A 23118-nucleotide genomic window follows, 5' to 3' on the forward strand; every position below is an offset into this window, starting at 1 on the left:
GGAAGATATCATAGCTGTCAGAAATAACCAACAGCCTATACTTAGAATTATGGCAGGGTGACATGTACAGTTTTCCCACTCAGCTTCTCGTAATTACAGCCTGCACGGCGTGACATGAATGCAGCATTAGTCCACAGTTTAGCAGAGGAGAGAAACACGTGGTCACTGCAAGAACTTCAACGGAAGAACACAAAATATAAATGCATAAGCATGTAAATTCAAGAGCTATGACACCAACCCAGTTTGGTTTTTGTGATTTGGGAGAAAAAGAAGTCATGCTGGAATACAGAGAGGCCAAGAGAGAGAGAGAGAGAGAGAAAATGGGTGTAGAATGTAAATGGGGATGGTACTAACCAGGACACACTGCTATGTTGCAGAGTTTGGTCTGAATGTCAGGCTGTCCACAAGCCACGGCCGCCTCCGTTCACACACTTCTGGTTCGCGTCCTGGAGCCCGCCCACAGGTCACAGAGCACAGACTCCATGACGACCACTCCTCCCACAGCCCATGCACTGCAGCACCCACAACACACGCACAAACACACACAACATGGGGATGAGGAATGAGGGAGAGAGGGAGAGGGGGGAGGGGGTGGACCATCCCATCGCAGGCAAGAGGGTTAGAGAATGAGAGAAACGAGATATTTAATGAGTCTGTCCTTAGAAAGCATGATGGAGGTGACCTTCTGACCTCCACAAAAGCATTCCAATTACAAAGGAAAAGAAACACTGAACTTACATGTTACTACATGAAAGAAAATGTAGGAATGGACACTGGCATTTGAAGTCATGCAGTAACGCAGCTCGAGTCATAACAAAACAACGAATGTGGTAAGTTTGCTTCTGAAATTATTAGAGCTTTCAGTTATTCTATACAGTGAACCAAAGGATCCAAAAACTCCAGTGACTTCAAACACTTCAAACACCAATTAAAGTATTGAAAATGTTTCCCCTCTTCTTTCCTTCTTCCTTTTTTTTTTGGCACATTTCATCCCATTTTAGAACAACAGAATAAATAGAAATAAATGAGCAGTGGAGTTGCACCAAAAAGTTTGCAGATAATGAAGGATAATTCAGCAGCTTGTTGCCATGTAAGAGAAAAGACAGACGCATTTGCACGTGCATGCACAAAAAATAATTGACCTGAGATTAGAGGGAATAATGATGGAAAGACAGATATTAGAGGAACATGAATGCAAAAGAAATATTCAACTGGAGAAGGATGAAAAGATGAGTGACAGGACTGGTTAATGAGTGTCACGAAGGGAGAGAATAAAAACAGATGAACATGACAAAGAGCGGAGATTGTAAGAGAAGGGATTTGGGCTTAAAAAGTTTGAAAGACTTTGGAATGAGAAAACAGAGGCAGAGAAAATGAGGAGGTTATTTTGAAGATACAGAAATGTGCAGCGAGAGACCGCAGGAGATTAAGCTATGTTGAAGAGATGGAAGAAAGAGAAAGGAACAGATTTGGAGAGATGCTGGGAGAAAGATAGAAGGCAAGCTATAGAGAAGGGGGGGAGGGAGGGATAGAAAGTTAGAGACAGCAGGATGGAGATTGCTGGTCCTGTGTTGAGCAAAGCTAAATAAATCATGGCAATAAATAATTAAGTCTACTCTGTGAAGGAAGGCTCAGAGGAGCAGGAGTAGAAGGCTGAGAGAGAGGGAGAAGACGGGGGTATTAAAAGTACAGAGATATAGAGAGCTGGTAAATAGTGAGTAATCTGTAGATTCAGCTACACATGTTATCAGTGTGTCTTTAAGTAAGCTGTAGAAAATGGCTATATGTTGCAATATTGGCAGAGATTTTAAAAAAGCATCAGGACTGTATCCATTGATAAGCATTTGTGTTGTTTTTGTTATTCTACTTGTACATTTTAATGAAATGCTTTTTCAAGTAAGCTGATTTGTGGCCCTTGCTGAACTGGAGCCGGTTATATCAGCTGTTCTTGAGTTAAAACTCAGCATAGTTATAACATAAGTGTTTACTAAGTAGAGATTTGTACAAAATGTACCACCTCACATTACTGAAGAACTTACTAGCCAGGTTTGCTGGTGCAACCAAATTTGAAACTAGCAAGTAGTAAGATCTTAAGAAGAACTGTACACACACACACACACACACACACACACACTTTGTATTAGATTTACAAATGGCTTGTGCAACCCAATCCTGAATTTGAAAAAATATTGTTGTTGGCATTCATTTTGGGATTTGTGAGTCATACTGTAGCTAACAGCAAACACCCAGTCCCAAATTTCTTTCTTTTATTTTTTAAATGCACTATTTCATGGTTGCAAGTGTTCATCAGCCCCTAAATTAAAGATTTTTTGAGCTTTGAAATTGCAATTTAGTGCAACCAGCTGAGAAAGTTGTGGCTGCGAAAGGTGGTGTTTATCCTCAAAGTGCAAGCAGATTCCTTGGGGGTATCTCATTCCAAATCGCAAGATCCTTCTCGGGAGACGGCAGAACTTGAGACAATAAAGAGTAGAGGGAAGCTAAAAATACAGTTCAGTCAGAGTTCTCTTTTTAAGCATCTTTTTTTTTTACCTCAACACCACAGGATTGCTTGTAGGCCATTACTTATTCATCAGAATCGAGTCTCCATCCCTCAAACCCCATAAAAGTGTATCTGTGCAAAGTCAATCAATTGGCCCATAAAATCAAGCTTGAAGCTGCTTTGGGTTTAAGACACATTAAAATGAATCAATATAATTTGGAGATAGGGACATAGGAGAAATGTAGAAGCAAATTAAAGAAGAAAAAACATGACAAAATGTCCTTGGATATGGGGATTAGGATTATGTCACACTACCTATGCCACGATCAGGTAAATACTCCCCATTCAGTCCAGTCAGAAACACACCAACACGGGGCAATTACATCAAACTTGTCGTCTATCTTGACACCAACAGCTACATTAACATTATACAGCGCATCTTTTAGTTCAACTGTCTTTTAGTTCTCTTTGCAGTCTCAGAGGGAGGTGGAGAAGAGCATGTTTACAGCTGCAAGCACAGAAAAAAAAGAATTAAATAAGTGATCAGTGATGATCAAACAACAAAGTGACAGATCTGTGCAACACAAAGGTCACAGAAGCAAGTTCATGAACTCCAGAAATTGAGCTTTGTGAAAAATGAATAGCAAAAAAAAAAATTTAAAACGTGCACAAAAAGGGAGCACACATAGACTCACTTACACTGGCCTGGGTTTCTGATGTAAATGCGAGCAAGCTCAAATAAGAGAAGATAAAATGTCCACGCTCCCCCTCCTTTATTTAAACATATGCATACACACACGCTTAGTAGAGCACACTTTAATAGCACTGCAGAGAATAAGGATATTTGTAATGAGGATGCGTGACTTCTATACGTGTCTGTGCAATAATGATATTTACTTATGATGCATGCTGTATGAAGATATTTTAATTTTTAATTTCTTATATTTAGGGCCCCAGCACGAACCGTGCGAGGTCCCTATTGAAACTGAAGGGATTCTTTTTCTTTTTTCTGCAAAGATTTTTGCAGAAAATTGTGGTTACTTTACAGAAAAAAGAAAAAGAATCCCTTCAGTTTCAATAGGGACCTCGCACGGTTCTTAATGCCTAGGAGGAGTTCGTTAAAGTATGGAGTGTGTAAATCATCCGAAAAAGACCATAAAATTCAAAATGGCTGACTTCCTATTGGGTTTAGAGCATTGCTCCAAGAGGCATTTTGGTACGCCCTGACATTATACATGTGCCACAGAAATTTCATACATGTAGTTGAAACGTGCGTAGGGGGCTGCTTTGTTAAAGGTCACTTCCTGTTTCCAGCAGGTGGCGCTATGACTTTTAGTGAATATTGGCATATGGGTGTGTTCAGGGCGCGACTCTTATTAAACATATAAAATTTGGTGCAGATGTGAGCATGTATACTGAAGTTATAACAACTTCCTGTTTCATGGCGAATCATCAATGTTTGACAGCACGCCACGGGTAAACTGGCCGACTGATATAACCGTTTGTACAACTTTTAATCGTCAATGGGTTTAGACTGCACAGCGAAAATTTGAAGTTGATCGGACTTATTCCCTAGGAGGAGTTCGTAAAAGTACAGAGTGTGTAAATCGCCAACAATGACCATTAAATCCAAAATGGCCGACTTCCTGTTGGGTTTAGGCAATGGCTCCAAGAGGCTTTTTTGCACATCTGGACATGATACACATACCACAGAATTTTCGTACACATAGGTGAAACTTAGTCCGGGGGCTGCTCTGTAGGGGGCGTTAGCGAGCCATTTCCTGAATTTTGTGCAAAGTTTGGTGAGTTTTCGAATATGTTTAGGCCCCCAAAATTGAGGTTACTTTGCAGAAAAAAGAAAAAGAATCCCCTTCAGTTTCAATAGGGACCTCGCACGGTTCTTAATGCCTAGGAGGAGTTCGTTAAAGTATACGGAGTGTGTAGATCATCCAAAAAAGACCATAAAATTCAAAATGGCCACCTCACTCCTCGACGCGCTACACGTGTGAGGGCCCGCCCAACGCTGCTTGCAGCTTTAATTACATTTGATTTGCATAGTCTATAATAGGGCACATGCATCATATTGACCCTAAGTGTCACCATTATTACCAGCAATTTCATCTGGGGTCATAGCACATGGAATGCTTGCATCAATTAACACTATGTATGAGGGTATGTGCATGCGTAAGTTTGTGTGTGTACCATCTGCATAAGTCTGCCATGAGTTCATGACAATATCCTTGCATGCACCTTCGGTCTCTTGCTTGAGTTAATACTGGAAATGTGGTGTTGCAGCGTTTGACTACGCACTGACCCAGACATACTGTATTCATAATGCACCATTGTTCCACTGCATGTTTTAAATGTCACTGATTCTATGGCAAATGAGCAGTAGCTAAATAGAAGAGAAGCAGGGGTACTACTTCACTTTGCACGCTTTGGGGCATGAAATCCTTATACTTCAGTGCATATTCCAAAAAAAAAAAGTTAATTTGCCAGGCCAATTACTGCCTAGTTTGCTTTGTCAAGAGCCAGACCATTACTTAAAATTGATTATCTGTATCACCTTAATTTAAGAGTTTTACCCATAAAAAACGGAGGAGAAAAAAAATGTCCATTTTCACTTCATTGGCTTTCTGTCCAAGCTACTTCTTTGATGTTCCCTAACTCGCGCAGACACACATACAGGCATGCACAGAGATGTGCCCAGAGACATATCCACCCACACTCACCCTCATAACACACCCATACTTCTAAGTCCTAACTTGTGCACAAACACAAATAAATGCTAAAAAAGCAGAATAGAAAATTCTGGCAAACCCATCTACCCAATTAAGCATGCAGACTGCACTCTCCTCACCTCAGGATACTCTGGGAGAAACTGTGAAAGTGTGTGTGTGTGTCTGCATGTGCTCTTATTCCTGTGTGCCGTTTATATTTGTGGTTGTGAGCAAATACATATGAAACAGAATAGAGGATCATGGTTAAAGACATTTCACTTGCGGATCTTTCAGGTAAATCAGGAAATTGGCCCTACTGGTTGACATGTTCAGCCAATGAGCTGTGTCTCTATATGTATTTCTCTACAAACTCAAATCGCTGTTTCATTTTTATTTTATTTTTTATTGACATTGAGAGTGTTACATTAGCATTTTATGTGTATTTTTTATAGTATTTGAGGTGTACATTTGTTATTTTTGTGACTGAATTGATAGTCCAAATTACTGCAGTCCTGATTAGTGTGCTTGTGTGTCTGCCTGTGTATGAAGTACTAAATTTTTCTTTATGACTCCCCATTGGACCAGGGGTGGACAGGGATTGAATCCAGCAGCATAAAGATTAACAAATCAAACAAGCCCCAAATTATACCCCACAATAAGTCAAAGTAAAAAGATAAGATAAAATATAAAACTAAAATGATTTTAAAAGAAAGTAAATCACATTAAGTTCACTAAACACTTTTATGTCTCTTTGCTACCGCCCCTACATTCCCAGTCTACTTGAATTTGGTGTGATCCCATTCAGGCAATCCCTGAAGTACCCCTACACCCCTCCAGAACCACATCAGGAAACATCAGAGGAGTGGGGGAAAAAAGAAATAATAAACGGAACATAACACAGCAACCAATATTCCATCAAAGGAAAGGCTGAGGATATTAATATCGACGCTGAATGGAAAATGAGGCACTTAGACATACAAATCGCGTTGGCACATTTGCATAAAAACAAGATTAGCATATGCACCGACAGGGAAGGAAAATATTCCTCTCGCTTCTCATGTTTTGTTTTTCTGCGGGGGGGGGGGCATCAAAACTCTCACTCTAGATGTACAGAAAATACACACTGAAATGCACTTACTTACTTACGTAACGAATAACACTGACATAACACGGGACGAAGCCAAAACAACACCCTCACGTTATGCAGGCAGGCGCAGACACAAACAACAGAAACTACACATCAACACCACAACCACACATACTATACATACTGTGTAGCACATACAGAGATACCTTGAATGTTCAATGTCTATTAGGGGTGATAGGTGAAGTCCATGTGGTGATGCTGACATTTAGACTGTAGTAGCCCAACTTTTGCTTTGAGTTATCCATCCACAGGGAAGTTCTGTCCTCAAACACATCATTGTCATTATTAGAATGGCTGTTTGAGGGAGACATTAGATCCATATTCCTGTGACGCACTCTCTTAGGTATTATTGGTTTTAGACTGTCTGATATTATATCTGGCTCAGACATGATTCTCTTGATTATACTGAGTAGCCAGCAGCATTGATTTTCCAAATTGTCTCTCTGTTGTTGCATCAGAAATATACATTCAACTGTTGCTTGTTTTGGCATGGCCCATGTTTGTATGAACACCAGAGTTGAGGTTGTTCATCTACTTTGCATAGCCCCACCACAGATGCAATTCCTCAGTTGATAGTGAGGCCTTTTTTGACAGGAATGCACCAAGTTCCCACCTGGAGAAATATCAGATTTTCCATCATTTACATATTGATGATCAATAGTGATAATCCTTCCTCCTGTCCAGCTACAAGAACCATGCAAGCAAACAGACAACACACTGTGCAACTAGCACACTGGTGAAGGCTATAATAGCAGGGGGCAGGCAGTACTTTAAAATTTCCATCTAGTGAAGGACTCACAATATTCAGGATGAGCGGTACATATGTCCACTCAGTGACTCGATCTGGCTTGATTGTGTTGTGTTGCGTGTGACAAAGTGCGCTTTATGTTGCTCCTGCCTTTTAGTAGCAAGCAGGTAGGGTTGCATACACTCACCTTGATTTGCTGAGAGCATATGCAAATAAAACTTGTATTTAAAAGGTTGAATATATCTTAGAGCTGCCATTGCATTTAAAATGAAAAATGCATTCCGCAGAATACGAAGCAAAAGTGTAGCTGCAGTTTTCATTTTGAATGTTTTTCTATGTTTATCACATTAGTGCGACCACAAATTTAACTTTACATTTAATTTACATTCAACAATTTCGATCTTTGTATAGGCCGTATTCTTACCTTCTTACCTTGATGAGTTTCTCTTGTAATTATGTTCTTGGTGGATTCATTTTCTAATTTTCTAGAATACCGAATTTGTTTAGACATAGGTAGACATTAATATAGGCAAAACAAGGGAAAACAGAACAATGCTGAAAGAAAAGTGAAAGAACAGAAGAGAGCTAAAGATAGAGAGGCCAGGAAGTATTAACTTCTGAGCCATGGCAAGTATAATAGACTTGCTGACATTGAGCTCAGGTGTCATGTCTGTCTCTCTGTGTCTTTACCTCTTTCTCTCTCAGCTGGCCAGTAGTGTGAATTGAAGTGACAAAATGATCCCATGTGATGTGTGTGATTGTGTGTGTGTGTGTGTGTGCATACTGCCTACCCTCCACAAAAGTGACAAGAGTTTCACACTGTCATTATTGTCTTTGGTTTTACAGCTTTCTTAACACATTTTAAATAGACAAGTAAATGCCGCATGGGTGAGTGAGGTGTTAAGCAGAAAGATTATGGTTGAAAGCTGCATTTTGTCAAATTATATTTTACAAAACACAATTAAAAAGAACGGTGCCTACAGTGTGGTCGTTGGTCGTCATTTTTCAATACTGCTTAACGTTGTTAATCTATTTTCTCGACCTTTTAATCCCTACTTGGGGTCATAGTGGCATATCCCAGAATGCACTGTGGGGAGCCAGGCACTCTGGAGGGGTCACCAGTCTATCTCAGATTTTAAAAAATCACTCAAAGATAAATAAATACATAAAGACAGAACCCCCATCATTCTTGAATAAGAACAGTCAGTGCCCGTGAATTCAGGCAATGCTGAAAGGCAGCCAGTGGAGAGTTCAGTAAGCATACCTGAGCCTGTGACCCCAGGTTCTCCTGGACAGGAAGCGGTGTTGTTACACATGCGTGTTTCCCGGAGGGCACCGCTGCACAGTGTTCCATAGGGAGAAGAAACACACGATCGTGTCCTCACTTGCCAGCCTTGCCCACAGGTGAGAGAACACACACTCCACTGTGACCACTCCTCTGCTGCGGGGTCACCTGAAGAGCAAGGCAGAAATGGACAGAGAGAGGAGAACTCTTAACATTTCATGATGTGTCAGATGGAACACAAAAGGTCAAGAGGAGCGGTAATATTAACTGACACAATCGCAGCTTGCTGGCTGCACGGTTTCAAGCAAATAAAACCAAATGCCGGCTCTAAAACATCCTCAGCAGCAACAGGTGATGTGACAGGTTCCAGGTTTCTCTACATTCATGATATATATATATATATACAAGGACAAAGCATACAACCATGTGGCTCATTAGACTATCATCTCATACCCATAAAATATTAAACTTTCTTATATATTGCTGTATTAAAGTAGCCTTAGAGTATAAAGCCCCAGCAAAGAAATCAGAGTTACTGTTCGTGGAGATGTATTACAAGTCATACATACATTTTCACTTCCAATTTTCCCAGAACCAAAAGCATCAAGACATGTTGGCTTTATTGATTCGTGTTAGCAATGCTTAGTTCTTCTTTACTCTTATTTACTGAAATAAAATGAAAATTCCCTCGGATGCCTGTGACACCATTGCAACATTACTACAATGAGAAAAGACAAACAAAATTGTAATGTATACTATTGTCAAGAGAAAAGCCTGGGACTATCTGACAGATGATAAAAGAGCTTCCTGGTTACAGTAACCAAACAGACTTTCTGTAGATACAGGGCCATTCTTTTTTTCTGTTCCTCCCGTGGATGAGAGACATTTAGAAGCTGAGAGAGCCCAAGAGCATCATTTGTTGGATATAGGAGAGCTTTTGCTTCTTATGCTTATGTTCAACGTTAGATTTTATATAATTTTCACATGGCCTGGCATGTGATGCTATATCAATACCCAATATATGATATTGATGCATACTAAATAAGTATACACATTGATTGAATATTGATAAGGATGATGATCCTGTTAGAGAAACCTGCTGATACTCAATATTAATACTCACGGAATCATTGGCAACACATATGATCCCACACCTTTAAGCCAAAAAAGGATTTAAGCTTTAGATGTAGATATAGTGCTACATACATAAAAAAAAGCATTTAATTTTTTTTATTTAATTTTGTGTCTTCTATGAGTTCGTAAGCACCCATAGAGTGCTAAGATATGTTTTGGTTGATCTTCAGTTCTCCTGGCAGCCGTGGAAGGCATCCCATTGTTTCCTCTGAGTTACGCCCTTGAAAGCAAAAACTACGAGTTAAGTCATTCCACTTCTCTCCCTCCAAATTGTTTATGAGCGCTGTGTCCTTTGATGGAGGCGTCATCACATGGCAAAGAAGGAAATCAAATTAATTGCATGTCCGTTAATCGCATTACATCGTCATTAACATGCCGTGAGTCAGGGCTTAAGCTCATCACATATGCCTGGAGGAAAGGAAGAATGGGGAGAAGCAAGGAGGAGGAGAACAGAGGAGAAGGACAAGACAGAGCCATGGGGTTTTCCTCGCGGTAGGGACTCCCTCCTCCATGCAGTGGTAGATGTGAATGTGGGTGTGTATGTGTATGTATGCATAGGTGCAGAGTCTCAAACTGGTATGTGACTTATTCTGCTGTGGGTGAAGCAATCAACATGTCATGTGTGTAAAGGACAGTTTCCTCTGTATATATATATACGTTCATGGAATTAGAAAAATTATATTAAATTAAAATATGTTAATATGTTTAATGTATAATGTGATGAATAATTAAATCCATTAATTATGTAAGCCAAACCCATTCAAAAGCACACATTCACATATTCACACATGGCTATGGTCAATTATGGAAGCTTCCCCAGGGATCAGTCATGCATCAAAAGGTAAATTTATAAAATTATTTATATGGAACTCCTTATTTTAACTTACACATACAGCCTGTAGGTCAAGGTCAAGTTGGATACTCTTGTTCTGTGCTGTGAACACACACACACACACACACACTCATGCTCCCACATGCACACACACATTACTCACCTGTCTGTGCCTGAAACACACCTGGCTGGTCAGCTGATCGTGGTCTTTGGGTCTTCACCTTCAGATCATCATCATCATATGGGTCTGGAAAAGTAAATAAAACAACCACATTTATTTCACTTTTTCATGCGTAAAATCTGCAGTGTATAGCTTGATATATGAAATCCAGTGAGAGGCCAAGTGTGTTAAATAGAAAGATTACAACAAAAACTGGCAAATGGATGCACAGTTTGTATACTAGATGTAATTGTGCCATAGCATACAGAAAGTTGTTTTTTTTAAAGCTATAGTAGATAAAATGCTCATCGCACCCACTGCTATTTTGTACACTCATAGAAGTCAAAAAAGGCAAGTTTTTTAGTACATCCAAAACACGACTCTGGCAAAAATAAAAATACTAACGCCTACATTCCCTTGGCTTGCTCCTTGTAGCAGAATATTTAAAGAACACCCTGATACATTTCAGCACACATCGTGCAGAAACAGATAACAGAGTGTCAAGTCTGCAATATTATCTCAGAAAATCAGGAAGAAGTCAGTTCTGACTGGCTCATTAGCTTAGAGGGAAAACATGAAATGTCAATAAAAATATTCACATTGAAATGCAATGTGACAGTATTCACAATTCAGCACAGCAAAGTAAGTAACTAAAAAAAAAAGAATCTAAATATATCAGAGAGCACATCTGATTTAAATTATGAGAGTTTGTGGAAACAGAATGATTGCCTAGAGAGAGAGTATGGAGAAAGTGGAATCATGCAACATATCTAAGTCGGTTTTATCTCAATTGGTACAAACATACGGAGGCATGAGCGCAGACTGTTCTGATCTGTGCAAATGGATTTGTAGGCTTAGTTTCAGCAACACAAGGCTTAATCAACTCCCTCGGCAGGGGAAACAATCTTTGATTTAGCAGATCTTTTCCACATGGGTACTTCTTGCCCGTGGGATTTTTTGCAGTGGTTGCTTTTACTCATAGAAGCTGAGAGCAGTGGTGGAATGCAACTAAGTACTTACAAGTATTTACTCAAGTACTTTACTTAAGTATGTCCATTTTATGCTGCTTCATTCTTCTACTCCACTACATCTCAGAGGGAAACACTGTAAATTTTACTCCACCATATTTGACAGCTTTAGTTACCCATTGCTCTACAGATTACAGTTTTTCATACTCTTCCTGTCCAGTGGAAATCAATCTCCAAATCCGGTGATTTGAAATGTAAATGTTTGATATACTGAAGGATCAAGTGTTCCTTTATGGGTTGAGAAAATTGTCCTAATTCTTATGCTAAATAAACAATAAAAAAAATTAAAAAACAGTGGATTAGTGGAAAATGCATCGACACAAAGCTGAAAACAGGGCTGTTTTTCTGAGCTCATGAAACATTTACTTTTTAGAGATATATGGTTCTCGTAGGACAGCAATGCTACAAACATGTGATGATCTTAAAGAATATGATGAATTGCTGTAGATTAAACTACCCAAAAGTATATAAAGTAGTTAAAATCAACTCAACCTAATAGCAGACAAAATTCACCATAAACATGAATCCACATAAAACTGATAGGGACCATTTAGCTGTAGTGAGTACTTTTACGTTTGATACTTTAAATACATTTTGCCGATAATACTTCCATACTTTACTTTAGTAAAGTTTTGTAAGCATGACTTTTACTTATTCCTGGAATATCTTCACAGTATGGTATTAGCACTTTTACTTAGCTGGATACTTCTTCCTCCTCTGACTTAGATTTACAGTATACCTAAGACACATTAGCCACATTGAATGTGATTGTGTGTGAGTATTATATTACAGAGTGCAAAAGTGATTGACACTAAAATTTCCTCGCATTAGCTTCTATCAAGGAGTTGACCTAAGGAAAAACACATGCACGCACAGCACATCCTCCCCCTGCCTCCCATTGCGCAAATGCCTGGGAAGTGTCACTGGCTCTGTCATGGTTGCTCAAATGGCCATTGCCAGCAGCCCTCTAATTTGGCCTATTACAGAGACAACGCTTTGTCAGGGGGGGAAAAGAGTTGTTTTTTTTACATTCTAACGGCATAAGTACAATATTTTACCAAAAGATCAATGTAATCATTTCAACAACTAGCTACAGCTCCTTTGTAAAATAAATAACTACTGTGTGCATGTATGTGGGTTGCTAGTTTTATTTTATTTCACAACAAACTGAAATTAACAAACAATGCAACATCGCTTTGTAATATTTTAGAAGACATTGAACAGATTTCAATTTTGCCTCATTGCATAAATGCCTAAAAAAACGACTTAAAAGAATATTGTTGCATCTAAGGTGACTATCAAATCGAGAGGAGAGATGCACATGCCAACAGCCCCGGATTTACACGTTTTCATTTGCCACAGTACAAATGCCCACTTACTCTGTGCAGGTGCCATGACTATGCTCCTAGATATTGTAACACTACTCATCCTCCTAACCAATCATCATTCATCAGAATTCAGCAGACAATGTTACAAAACTTGTGGTGTACTTGACTTCCTACATTAGTAATGTAGCATTATCTCCAAAGTCAGTGTATATAGTGTATATATATAATTTTTGGGAGTCACAAGTTATGATAGAAAGATAACTGTTCATTACTGGAACATACTGCCTGGAAACCAAGATGTTATAAGAGTTGAGGGTAATGATAGCAGCTCTGTCTTTCCCTTTATTGCAAGCAAAAACTTCAGCAACCCCAGCTAAACAGTACATTAGATACCACTAGGTTTGCTAAACATCAGTTAGTCTTCATCCTCAAAGACTTATCTTATAAAAGTGTCTTATAAAAGTAAAGTTTGAAAATACAAATGATAAAGCATAAATCTCTTTTTCCTATTTTTCTATACCTAGCAACCAAACAGGCTTACATCTTTATCATCTTTATTACAGCTTTATCGTGTATATAGCCTAGCCATCATATGTTTATTTGCACCGCCTTTACAGAGTTCTCATTTTAAAATCAAACATCTTGAAACAATGAAAAGTCAGCGACAGAGTTTTCAAAGAATTCATGAAGTTTATATGTTAGCATAAGCATTTACAAAAGCTAGCTAGCTACAGCTGATAAAATCTGCTGACAGTGATCTTTGACTCCCAGAAATAAGCAAAAGCAGGCTTCTCACGGCTCTGACTTTTGTCGGCTGAAATGAGAAGCCTGCTTTTGCTTATTTCTGGAAATTGACGAGGCATTGCTTCAAAAATCACTACCAATTTTCGAATGGGAGCCTCAATTTGGCATTGTTACCTTTGCTTATGGATCCTATTGTGCTAGAGTGAATAGCTTGATCCTACTCCTGTCAGTAGTAACTAAGTGGGGGTGGGGTTTAATTTCCAGTTCTTCTCATCCTTCTTTTTTAAATTCCTGCGGCTGTTCATGTCTGGTAACAGCCACAAAGCCAGCAATGCTGCTCGTGTTCCTAGAAAACATGTGCTACAAATATTACCATGCCACTGATCTACTGACAGGAGTTTGGAAGGTTTAAAGTCTGCCTACTAAAATAATTCATGAGGAATGTAAATAATAAAATGTAGCAACAAAACAACATACAGAAAATGTATTAATTTATTCTGAGAGCACCGGAGGATTCTGGGAGTTTCCAAGTCATTTTCCATCTTAGACATAGTCAGCAAAGCACGACAGACAAGTACTGTCTCACATAAAATGACCTGTGAAGACTGCCTTTCTCTGTTTCTCTCTCGCTCTCTCTCTTTCTCTCCGTTAGGTCTACAACACAGTAGAGGATTTAGATGGACAATGGTGCAGAGTCCGCCACAATCGAAAGATCAATATGGATAAACCCCTTGAGAGTACTGACCTTTACAAACCCCACTATATTGTTTAATGTTCTGGACTGCACTTTAATGGATACATCATCACACACTTCATCAAATCGTCTTGCCCTCTCTCATCCCTACTTTTTCCCACTCATTTCAGCTGTTTCTTTATCTCCAGGGGACTCTATTTTCCATAGCTGGCAGTATCATTTCCAATCGTGCGGTTCGATAATCTTATGAATGGTCAGGAGCAGAGGTGGAGATGTGATTTTTTTTTTGACTTGTAGTAGTGCTGATGGTTCAGTGTGACCTGACAGAAGTGTCAGTGAAGTGAAAATGTGTGAATCTTTCCTTGACGAATGAAGAGACCACCTGGGTTTTAGGTGCAGTGTAGTCCTTGAAAAATATGATATATGACATAATTATAGGTCATCATCAACATATCTTGCATTTGAGGGAATTTTAGTCTAGACAAGCCAGACTACTCAATCCTGTCTACATACAGGTGATGTAATGAGAACACTTGATGTTGAAAGACCAAAAATAAAACTGTGTAAAAGCAGACCACTCATCCCAGTTTTGGTCAACCCATTTCAGCTGCATCTCCATCACTAAGCTCAATAATCTTGTCTGAAGAAACAGAAATACACATTCACAATTTAGGGTTCATCATCTTGCCCTAAGGATACTCTCACATGCAGGGGAGCCAGGGATCAAATCACAGACCTTCTGATAAGGGGATGACCTTTCTATCCAATGAGCAACAGCTGCCCTCCCCCAAGAGTTACTGTTATGTTGAGGGTATTACAATGTTAAGATGTTTGTGCAGTTAGAAAGCAACTGACATTAACACTAGAACCGCCAGGGTTTGTTGTATACCTATAACCGCCATAGCGGGTAAAATTTACCTGCAATAAAAATGATGTGATTTTGTGATTATTTCTGCTACATGTTGCTCCAACACACTTTGGGAAACATTTAGCACATTGGCTGTGCATTTCCTATAAACACCATCCCCATATTTCAGGCATTTACATAATGTTTATTCTATTTTATTCATTGTCTTCCCCGTGCAGGTTGTTCGCCTGCGCTGCGCATCTGTGAAGTGCACGTTCACACGCAGCGTCTCTTTTGATGTCATCCACTCGCCGCTGTTATAGATGTTATAGATGTTATAGCCTAGTTATATTCTAAACACAGCTTGAATTTAAATGCAGCATACAATTTACAAAAAAGACTGACTGTTGTAGTGTTTTATAGGCGGTAATAATAAGAGCCTCATAATGTCGACTAGTTCTTACTGTTCTGCTTGTTTATTCGGACTCCATCAGGCATCCAGAGAGTAAAACATAGCTATAAAAGTTTGAAAGTCCAAATAAAAGTAGGCTATTTATTCGAAAAAAATTATTATTATCAATTCCAAAATTCATAGTAGATTTTTACCCAACGGAAAAATGTATAGGCGTAATGATCAGTTACTAAAAAATACAAAGCGTTGGAAAAGTTATAGCTGGTCAAAAAGCACACGAGGGAGCTGCACGCTCTCTTGAAGGGACCGCAGAACACACCTCTATCAAAGGCAAAAACTCGCCTACTGCAGCATTAGTTTTGATGATCATGTTCAGGTGGATCGCTGTCAGATAATGACCCGTCAGATGCAGAATCAACCCAGGACACATCGCTCAGCCTCCACCATCAGACTCTCCTTCACTCACTGCGCTTAGCAAGTGTAATGCCTGTAGTGGGACAGCGCTAAAATGACTGTATTCTCTATAGGGGTAAATTTTACCTGCTGGGGCTTATAGGTATAAATGCCCATTTTTTAAATCTGGCTTTATATTGACATTTTTTAACAATAGTCGGTTCTACTTAACAGACTTTTAGGAAAAGTCAGAGACTGGGGGACTATATTATATTGAAAAAAAGATACATACAATCAAAAAACAGCCCCTGGTAAATTTGACCCGTTGGCGGTTCTAGTGTTAAACAAGTGCAACCTAGTGGCACAAGTACATCAAATGAAAACTGCAGTAAAATGTCACTTTAAATATATTTTCGTAAAGTAGTCTACCTGCCCTGTACTCTGCTGTGCATTAGCCTGCGTTATTGTTCTGCTAATATGGTAGTATCCCCTTCAGACCGTCTGACAGACACAGAACCGTTTTGGGAGTGTACTGGATGAGACAAGGGGGTGGGAAATGAAACCGAATTCACTTATGATAGGGCATAAATCCCACCACAAACCCACACAGATGTTGACTTCACCACCACAGATAAAGTGCAGCTCCCAGCCGCTTCAATGCGAATCATCCTGGAGCAGAGAGACGGTCCCAAACAGAGTAGGTTCATGCCTCAGTTTTAACATTTTTATACGGCAGAACTCTTACGTTACCACTCTGTCACAATTTTTTTTTCATTGCGTGAGAATATGTGGCATGACCGCATTTGAAAAGTATGAAGCGAGTGAGTGACGCTCAATCCGCGATAGTTGGCAGCTCTGCTTATCCACCTCTTTGCTCAAGGCCATTTTACTCTCTTTTTTTCAAACAGTTGATAAAGGAACATGCAGAAGGACATGCCACAGCCTGCGGAGTACTGTCACAGGCTTTTGTCAGCTTCCTCAAGTTATTGCAAAAACTGATGGGATAGCCTCAATGAACACACAAGCAGGAAGACATGAACACGGCATATTGAACATCTAAATATACACATTAAAGCAAGTGTAGGCAATTTATGTCTAAGGCATTTTTGGGGATATTGGTTGAAATGAAATTAAATAAGAAATCAAATGCTCTGAAGTCAAAAACCTCACTGCACATGGAAATGTGTTTTTGGGGAGTGGTTTTGGAGGGAGGCCTGAAGGAAGGAAAATCTGCTAGTTCCTCCGATGTTGCCTACCCTTGCTTGAACAATGACACCAAAGCTGAAATATACCTTGATCTGACACACACGCACACGCTGAGACACACACACACCTTCACAATAGGAAGTAAATATGGCTGATAAATAAACGTCATGCAGTAAAGCGGTTTTGAGCCCGTACAAAGCAGCAGGCTGGGGAAGGGGATTGGGGCAGAGCCAGTTAGAGCCACAGGCTCCTTTGTCAGACTGAGCCGGGATTTAAGCCTGCTGGGAATACTGTGTGTGTGTGTGTGTGTGTGTGTGTGTGTGTGTGTGTGCATGTGTGGCAGGGTAGTGCATATGGTAATATGGTAAAATAGCCGTGTTAAGTAAATGCCGTGCACAAAAAACGTGGCACAGAAATGTTCACCGTTGACTACTGTCAGCTCTTGCAATGCAGCTTATATGATTGAATCCACACCTTCCTAAACGTGCACAATCACACACACACACACACACACACACACAAACACACACAGAGCAATTTCTTAGCCGTATATCAAATCTGAGCTTATAGCTCTCTGGTGCTGTCCATTTACTCCAGGGTCCATCTGGGAGAGCCCAAACTGATAGAAGCACACCATAATGGACTTTTTATAAGCTACTGGACAGACAGGCCCTCTCCATCTCTCTCTCTCTCATACTCCTCTCTCACCTCTTTCTCTCTTAGTAGCACATATGAAGAGAGAAGTTGAATCAAGTTGGTGCAGGACAGCGTCTGCCTTACTCTGGTGGGCCTCAAGGTCATCTGTGTGCCTTCAAAATGGATTCGGAATCTAGTTTTCTCAGCACCACAGGCTAGATGGTGGTTTCACACCTGCACACTCACATATATACACACAGATCAGCCCCACTCCTGGTATTCTTACAACTGCCACACTGGCTTTGTTTTATTTCACTTTCATTCTCAAACACAAATTGCCCCTTCCCCCCCATTTTTCTTTTTCTTATTAGATATTATCAAATCTTCCAACTCCCACACAGAACAATCATTCTGTCTATCCTTCTGCCCTCCACCTCCTCACCCTCTGTTTTCTACCTCAGCCTTTCTTTCTCTTAGTTCTGTAACAAGATGAGAATTATGATGGATTTACAGTCCAGCGGACTCCAAGCAAAGCTACAGAGAAGAGCAATCAATACACGGACGTCCAGAACAATTCATTCAAAGCAGGGCAACAAAATTACTGCACTCCGCTGGCCTTATCAATTCCAGACAATTACACCTATGGTTTTGCATGTTTGTGCACGGACCTCTGTATAGTGTGTTCTTATAAGCCAGTGTAGCAGGGTTTACAATCATGGCTATATGTATGTTAAATGGATCGATGTGAGATAAGCTTCAGCCCAGACACCACAGTTCCCTGGGTGAAAACCTTGTGTTCAGATTAGATATCTCACTGTCTTTCAATCCAGCAAGAAACTGTCTTCATCGTCACCTAATTAAATAATTAAACTTGAGCTGACAAGAAAGTGGCACAGATAGCAGATACCATTTAACAAGACTAAGACACTATAGCCATCCAAGCGACCTAGTGAGGCTGTACTTAGGCAGTGTTACTGTCAGCTTGCTAACATGGTCACAGTGACAATACTAGGTAGGAAGGTACATTTATTTGTCACTTATTACAAGTTGCAGTTAAGGGGGTATAAGGATTATCATGTTCATCACCTTAGTTTAGCCTGTTAGCATGCCAGCATTTGTTAATTAGCACTAACCAAAAAGTACAGCTGGAGATTTGGGAATGTCCATACTTTTTCAAGTGGGTCATAAACCAAAGTACTGGTGGACTGACCGTCCGATCTACCAACCAACATTGCCGTCCCTTTTAGAGGGATTAACAGTAATGTTATTTAACTGGCTCTTTTATGGTTTGTTGTTGGCTTCATTAAGGTTGGAAGAATTTTGCTACCCATAGAGAAGCTTGTAATCCTTCACATGAATAGCAGCCTACGATCTTTGTTGTATGTCATCTCCCTCTCTCTGTCTTCATCTTTTTTCCTGATTCTCTCCCCCTGATAGAGATCTGGCAAATATCACCTAAAAATAACCAGCCATACTGAACTTGGCACTTTATCGTGAGGCTTTTCTCATGACAACAGCGATATGTATGTACACGACACAGCCTCACGAAAAAAAGATCGATTACTGCTCACATTTGCCTCTGCAGTGGCCATAGTTGCCATAGCAACACCGTCATGCTGACGCCGTAAAGGAACGAAAGGGACACGGGTGGTGGTGGGGGGGGGGCTTGCAGAGGGACAGAGGGAGGTGGATTATAAATCAGTGTTCACACACGGTCGCCAGTCCTGCATCTGACAGAGAGGTGAATGGAGTCGGCAGACAGTTATTCTCAACTGTTGTGAAGGGCAGCTGCTGTGCTGTTGACTCTAGTATTCCTGTCTTTTCCACTCTGCCTGTCTTTGCTTATGTGTTTTGTTGCTTCCATTGTTGCTTTTATCCTTTTTTCATCCTTTTTTTTCCTTTTTTTCACAGTCAATTAAGTGTTTTCAATATGGGCCTCTCGTGTACAAGTGTGCATGGTAATGTTGGCCATGTATGTTCATTATTGTATGGCACTGATTCCTCTTTCTGGTAATCAACAATGAAAGCAGTCTGTGCATTCTGCTAATAAAAGAATCGTGAGCAATTTATGAGTGCCACGGAAAATTATCCACATCTGCCTACAGACTGAAAAGCATTCGTGTTGCTTCATAAAAACACACACACACGCATAGACACAAACTGCCTTTGCATGGGCACTTAGCTCACAGGCCATTGCAACCAAGAGCACACTCTGGCAGGTGTTTTTCATGAATCAGAACAGAGTAGCATGAGAAGAGTCTAGTTCTGGTTCTCCACTTGGTAGAAGGGGCAGAAGAAATGGTACTCAGACGCTGGCTCTCGCCCTCAACCTCTTCTGGCTATACAAACATTCACACACCACTTACCTCTACTCTGTCAACTACTGTTCATCAGAGGGAAGGGTCAACACAGCAGGATGGGGGGTAGGGGCTTCCACACACAAACGTTCACAGACATGTTAAGTTTGGTTTAGCAGTAGCGAGGTGTTTGCTGCAAGACGGGTAGCTGAGTCAGTCACGCTTCCTGCTGTTTTGTGTTTTTTTTTCTTTTAGGTGAGTTTGGAAGGATGAACCCATGTGAGGGAAAATAGTAAGAGAGCAGAAAATAGAGGTGAAACCCAAAAGGACAAAATAAAACAGTGGTGACACGGCCAGGCACTGATAACCCTCTCTTGAATCATCATATAAGACGATGCTCTAGATTTCTACATGGTTACCCTCTCCTTTCATCTGGGAACTGCGAACTGGGAGATTGAGTTGTGAGCTGAAAACTGAAAAATACAACATATTTATTGTCATGGTGTCACAGATGTTGCTGTGATTTTTATGAATGGATGTTCTCTTTGTATATGTTTTTCTGTGTTGTATATTCTTCTTTGTGGCTATTATACTTTGCTACAGTCTAAAATGCACTGTGTGTTCTGTTTAGCTTTTATATCTACTCAGATATATTTTGGACTCCTCAGTTACAGTATGTTCTGATTTGTTAAAGATGATTTTGTATTGTTCTTTAGGTGTAATAGCCCTTCATCTGAGCACTTTTGGCTTCCATAATATAACTGCCAGAGTTTGTTATTTCTCTCAATGTCTGTAATCTTCTAGGTGTGGCTGCGCATTTAGAACAATATGTTCTACAAACCAATACACATCAATATGCTCAGTGTGCCCATTCACACAAATACACAACCATGAATTCATGCCCACGTAAAAGGCATATGCTCGCTTATACAAACATGCTCACATCCACCCACACGTTATCCATTCCTGCCTGGAGAGAGTGACCTCAGGGGCTTGTGCAGATGTATCACATAAGGTTGCTATATTGGAGACGGAGACTTAACCAGCATTTCAGCTCTTACGACTGTCAGTAAGACTCTATGAAGCCAACACAAATATCAATGTAAATAAACTGCTCAGTGACATATTGCTCTCACAGTTCCTGGGGTGCATCTGTGGAGGTTGTTGTCCTTTTGCAGAAATGGAGCATAGCAAAGGACTGAAGTTGTTCTTACATATTACACATTTTGTGTTACACTGTCAATATTTTTGACTTGGCAAATACGTTAATTAACAACGTGTCCTCATGTTGGCAGCATCATGTTCCTTTCAAAATGTGTATACTGTTGCAAATTATTAGTATACATAAGTCATTTGTAAACAAGAAAATCAAGAAAAAGATGCAATCAAGATTCTAAAGTGTAAGTGTAGCCATTTGCTATAAATGGTCATTTCCTTTAAATACGTGTCTCTGACTGAACTTTCTTTCGGCAAAAAAGATGTCTCTGTTCAGGGGATCAAGGAACTTAAATGGATCATAACTAAGATCATTCATGTTGAAAGTACATTAAAAGTAAAATGTCTGGAAAAGTTAAATCCCTATCACTGGGCATGAGTTTTCATTAAAGACATAGCATTCTTCTGAAAACCTTCTTCATTTCAGTGGCTTTCGTAGAGTAACCATGCACATTGTCATGGGTGATCGCATGCCTTTCATTTGGATGTATCTAGTGGTACAATGTTTATTAAATCACTAGTATCTTTCTGATATCAACTCAAAACTGTTTAAAATTTTACCTTACTGTAATTCCAGACACTGAAAACAGCTTTCTTGCTTGGGGTGCACTTCTGGCCTCGCACGTATTATCTGTGATATGCCTGCTGGGGTAAGGTCGAAGTTGTACAGTGATGTGCAGCATTAATCACAGAGGTCTTCATTCATAATAACTCCCATTTTTTTTGCAGAGATGATTAATATCTGGCATTAACAAATGTGACTCTAGCCCTGCCATATCCCCATTTTATTTCCCTGGTGTCGTAGAAAGAGGAATTTCACATACCTGGCTGTACCTGCAGAGCACTGCATTCTGTAAAACTGCAATCGTAACTTTGAGCCCATATAAGCTTCATGGGTGGTAAAAATAAGGGATGGCTTGCAATGTAGAGATAACCCTGACACAACAACCATAGGGAAGTGACAGAGAATGACAGGAGAGTGAGACAAGAATACTTCAACTGCATCCAACTGCAATACTTTTCTGATACTGGCCAAAATGTGTCTGTTTTAAAGAGTATTGGAAACTGTTAAGTACTGAAAGACGCTATCACATGTCTGGTCAGATTTGTGATCTTGTTCACCTCATCACCTAACCGGTTTTGGCCACAGTTCAAACTAATTCTGGTTCTAAGTTATTTTGTGCTGGTGTGAAAACTGTCACACTCTGGTGCAGACTAAATAACCTTTTCAGGCAGGAGTCTTCCAAGAGGATTCTGGAGCACTTTGTTTGTGGTGTGACAGGAAAATAGATCAACCACATGATTGTATGAGAGGAGATATGTCATTTTAGCATGAATTCAAAAGCTAAACTACTATTAAATCCTGTTGCTGAATGTGAACTGTCAAGCAAGACATTTTAAAGGTAATCTACACCCAGATTATAGGTACACCTAGCAAAGGCAATGTAGTACACCAGTACTGCAACAAATCTTACATTCATGAAGTTCATAATGTTCAGGTGAGAGGTGCTGATTAAAGTTCAGCTGTGTGTTGAACTGTATTGCACTATACAAGTAATGTCTCTTAATTAGCATACCCTCATTGGTATAAATGGGCAAGTGAGTTTATGTAAGCAGTGTATTTATTTATGTAAGATAATTCAGTAAGCATGGTAAAACATATGCACAATCAATTATTTCTTTGTCAGCTCTTTTTGACATTAGAGAACATAAATATAAGATAAGATAAGCCTTTTATTTTTATGCCAGAAGGGAAATTCAGGTGTTGCAGCAGCACAGAGAGAAATAAGTA

General features: G+C 39.8%; 1 protein-coding gene across 1 annotated transcript; it reads right to left on the reverse strand.

The window, feature by feature from the left end:
- Positions 1 to 366: 366 nt before the first annotated feature.
- LOC119887694 (adhesion G protein-coupled receptor B2-like) lies at positions 367 to 12949 on the reverse strand. The gene is made up of 4 exons (XM_038698339.1): positions 12934 to 12949; positions 10530 to 10613; positions 8380 to 8568; positions 367 to 512 (listed from the first exon to the last, which is right to left on the reverse strand). Exons 1-4 carry the CDS (start codon positions 12947 to 12949, stop codon positions 367 to 369), a joined length of 435 nt encoding a protein of 144 aa, XP_038554267.1.
- Between the last annotated feature and the right edge of the window lie 10169 nt (positions 12950 to 23118).

This window comes from Micropterus salmoides, unplaced genomic scaffold (genome assembly GCF_014851395.1).
Source record: "Micropterus salmoides isolate LMB-PRFRI ecotype aquatic unplaced genomic scaffold, ASM1485139v1 Ms_hic_scaffold_4270, whole genome shotgun sequence".
NCBI classification, from domain to species: Eukaryota; Metazoa; Chordata; class Actinopteri; order Centrarchiformes; family Centrarchidae; genus Micropterus; species Micropterus salmoides.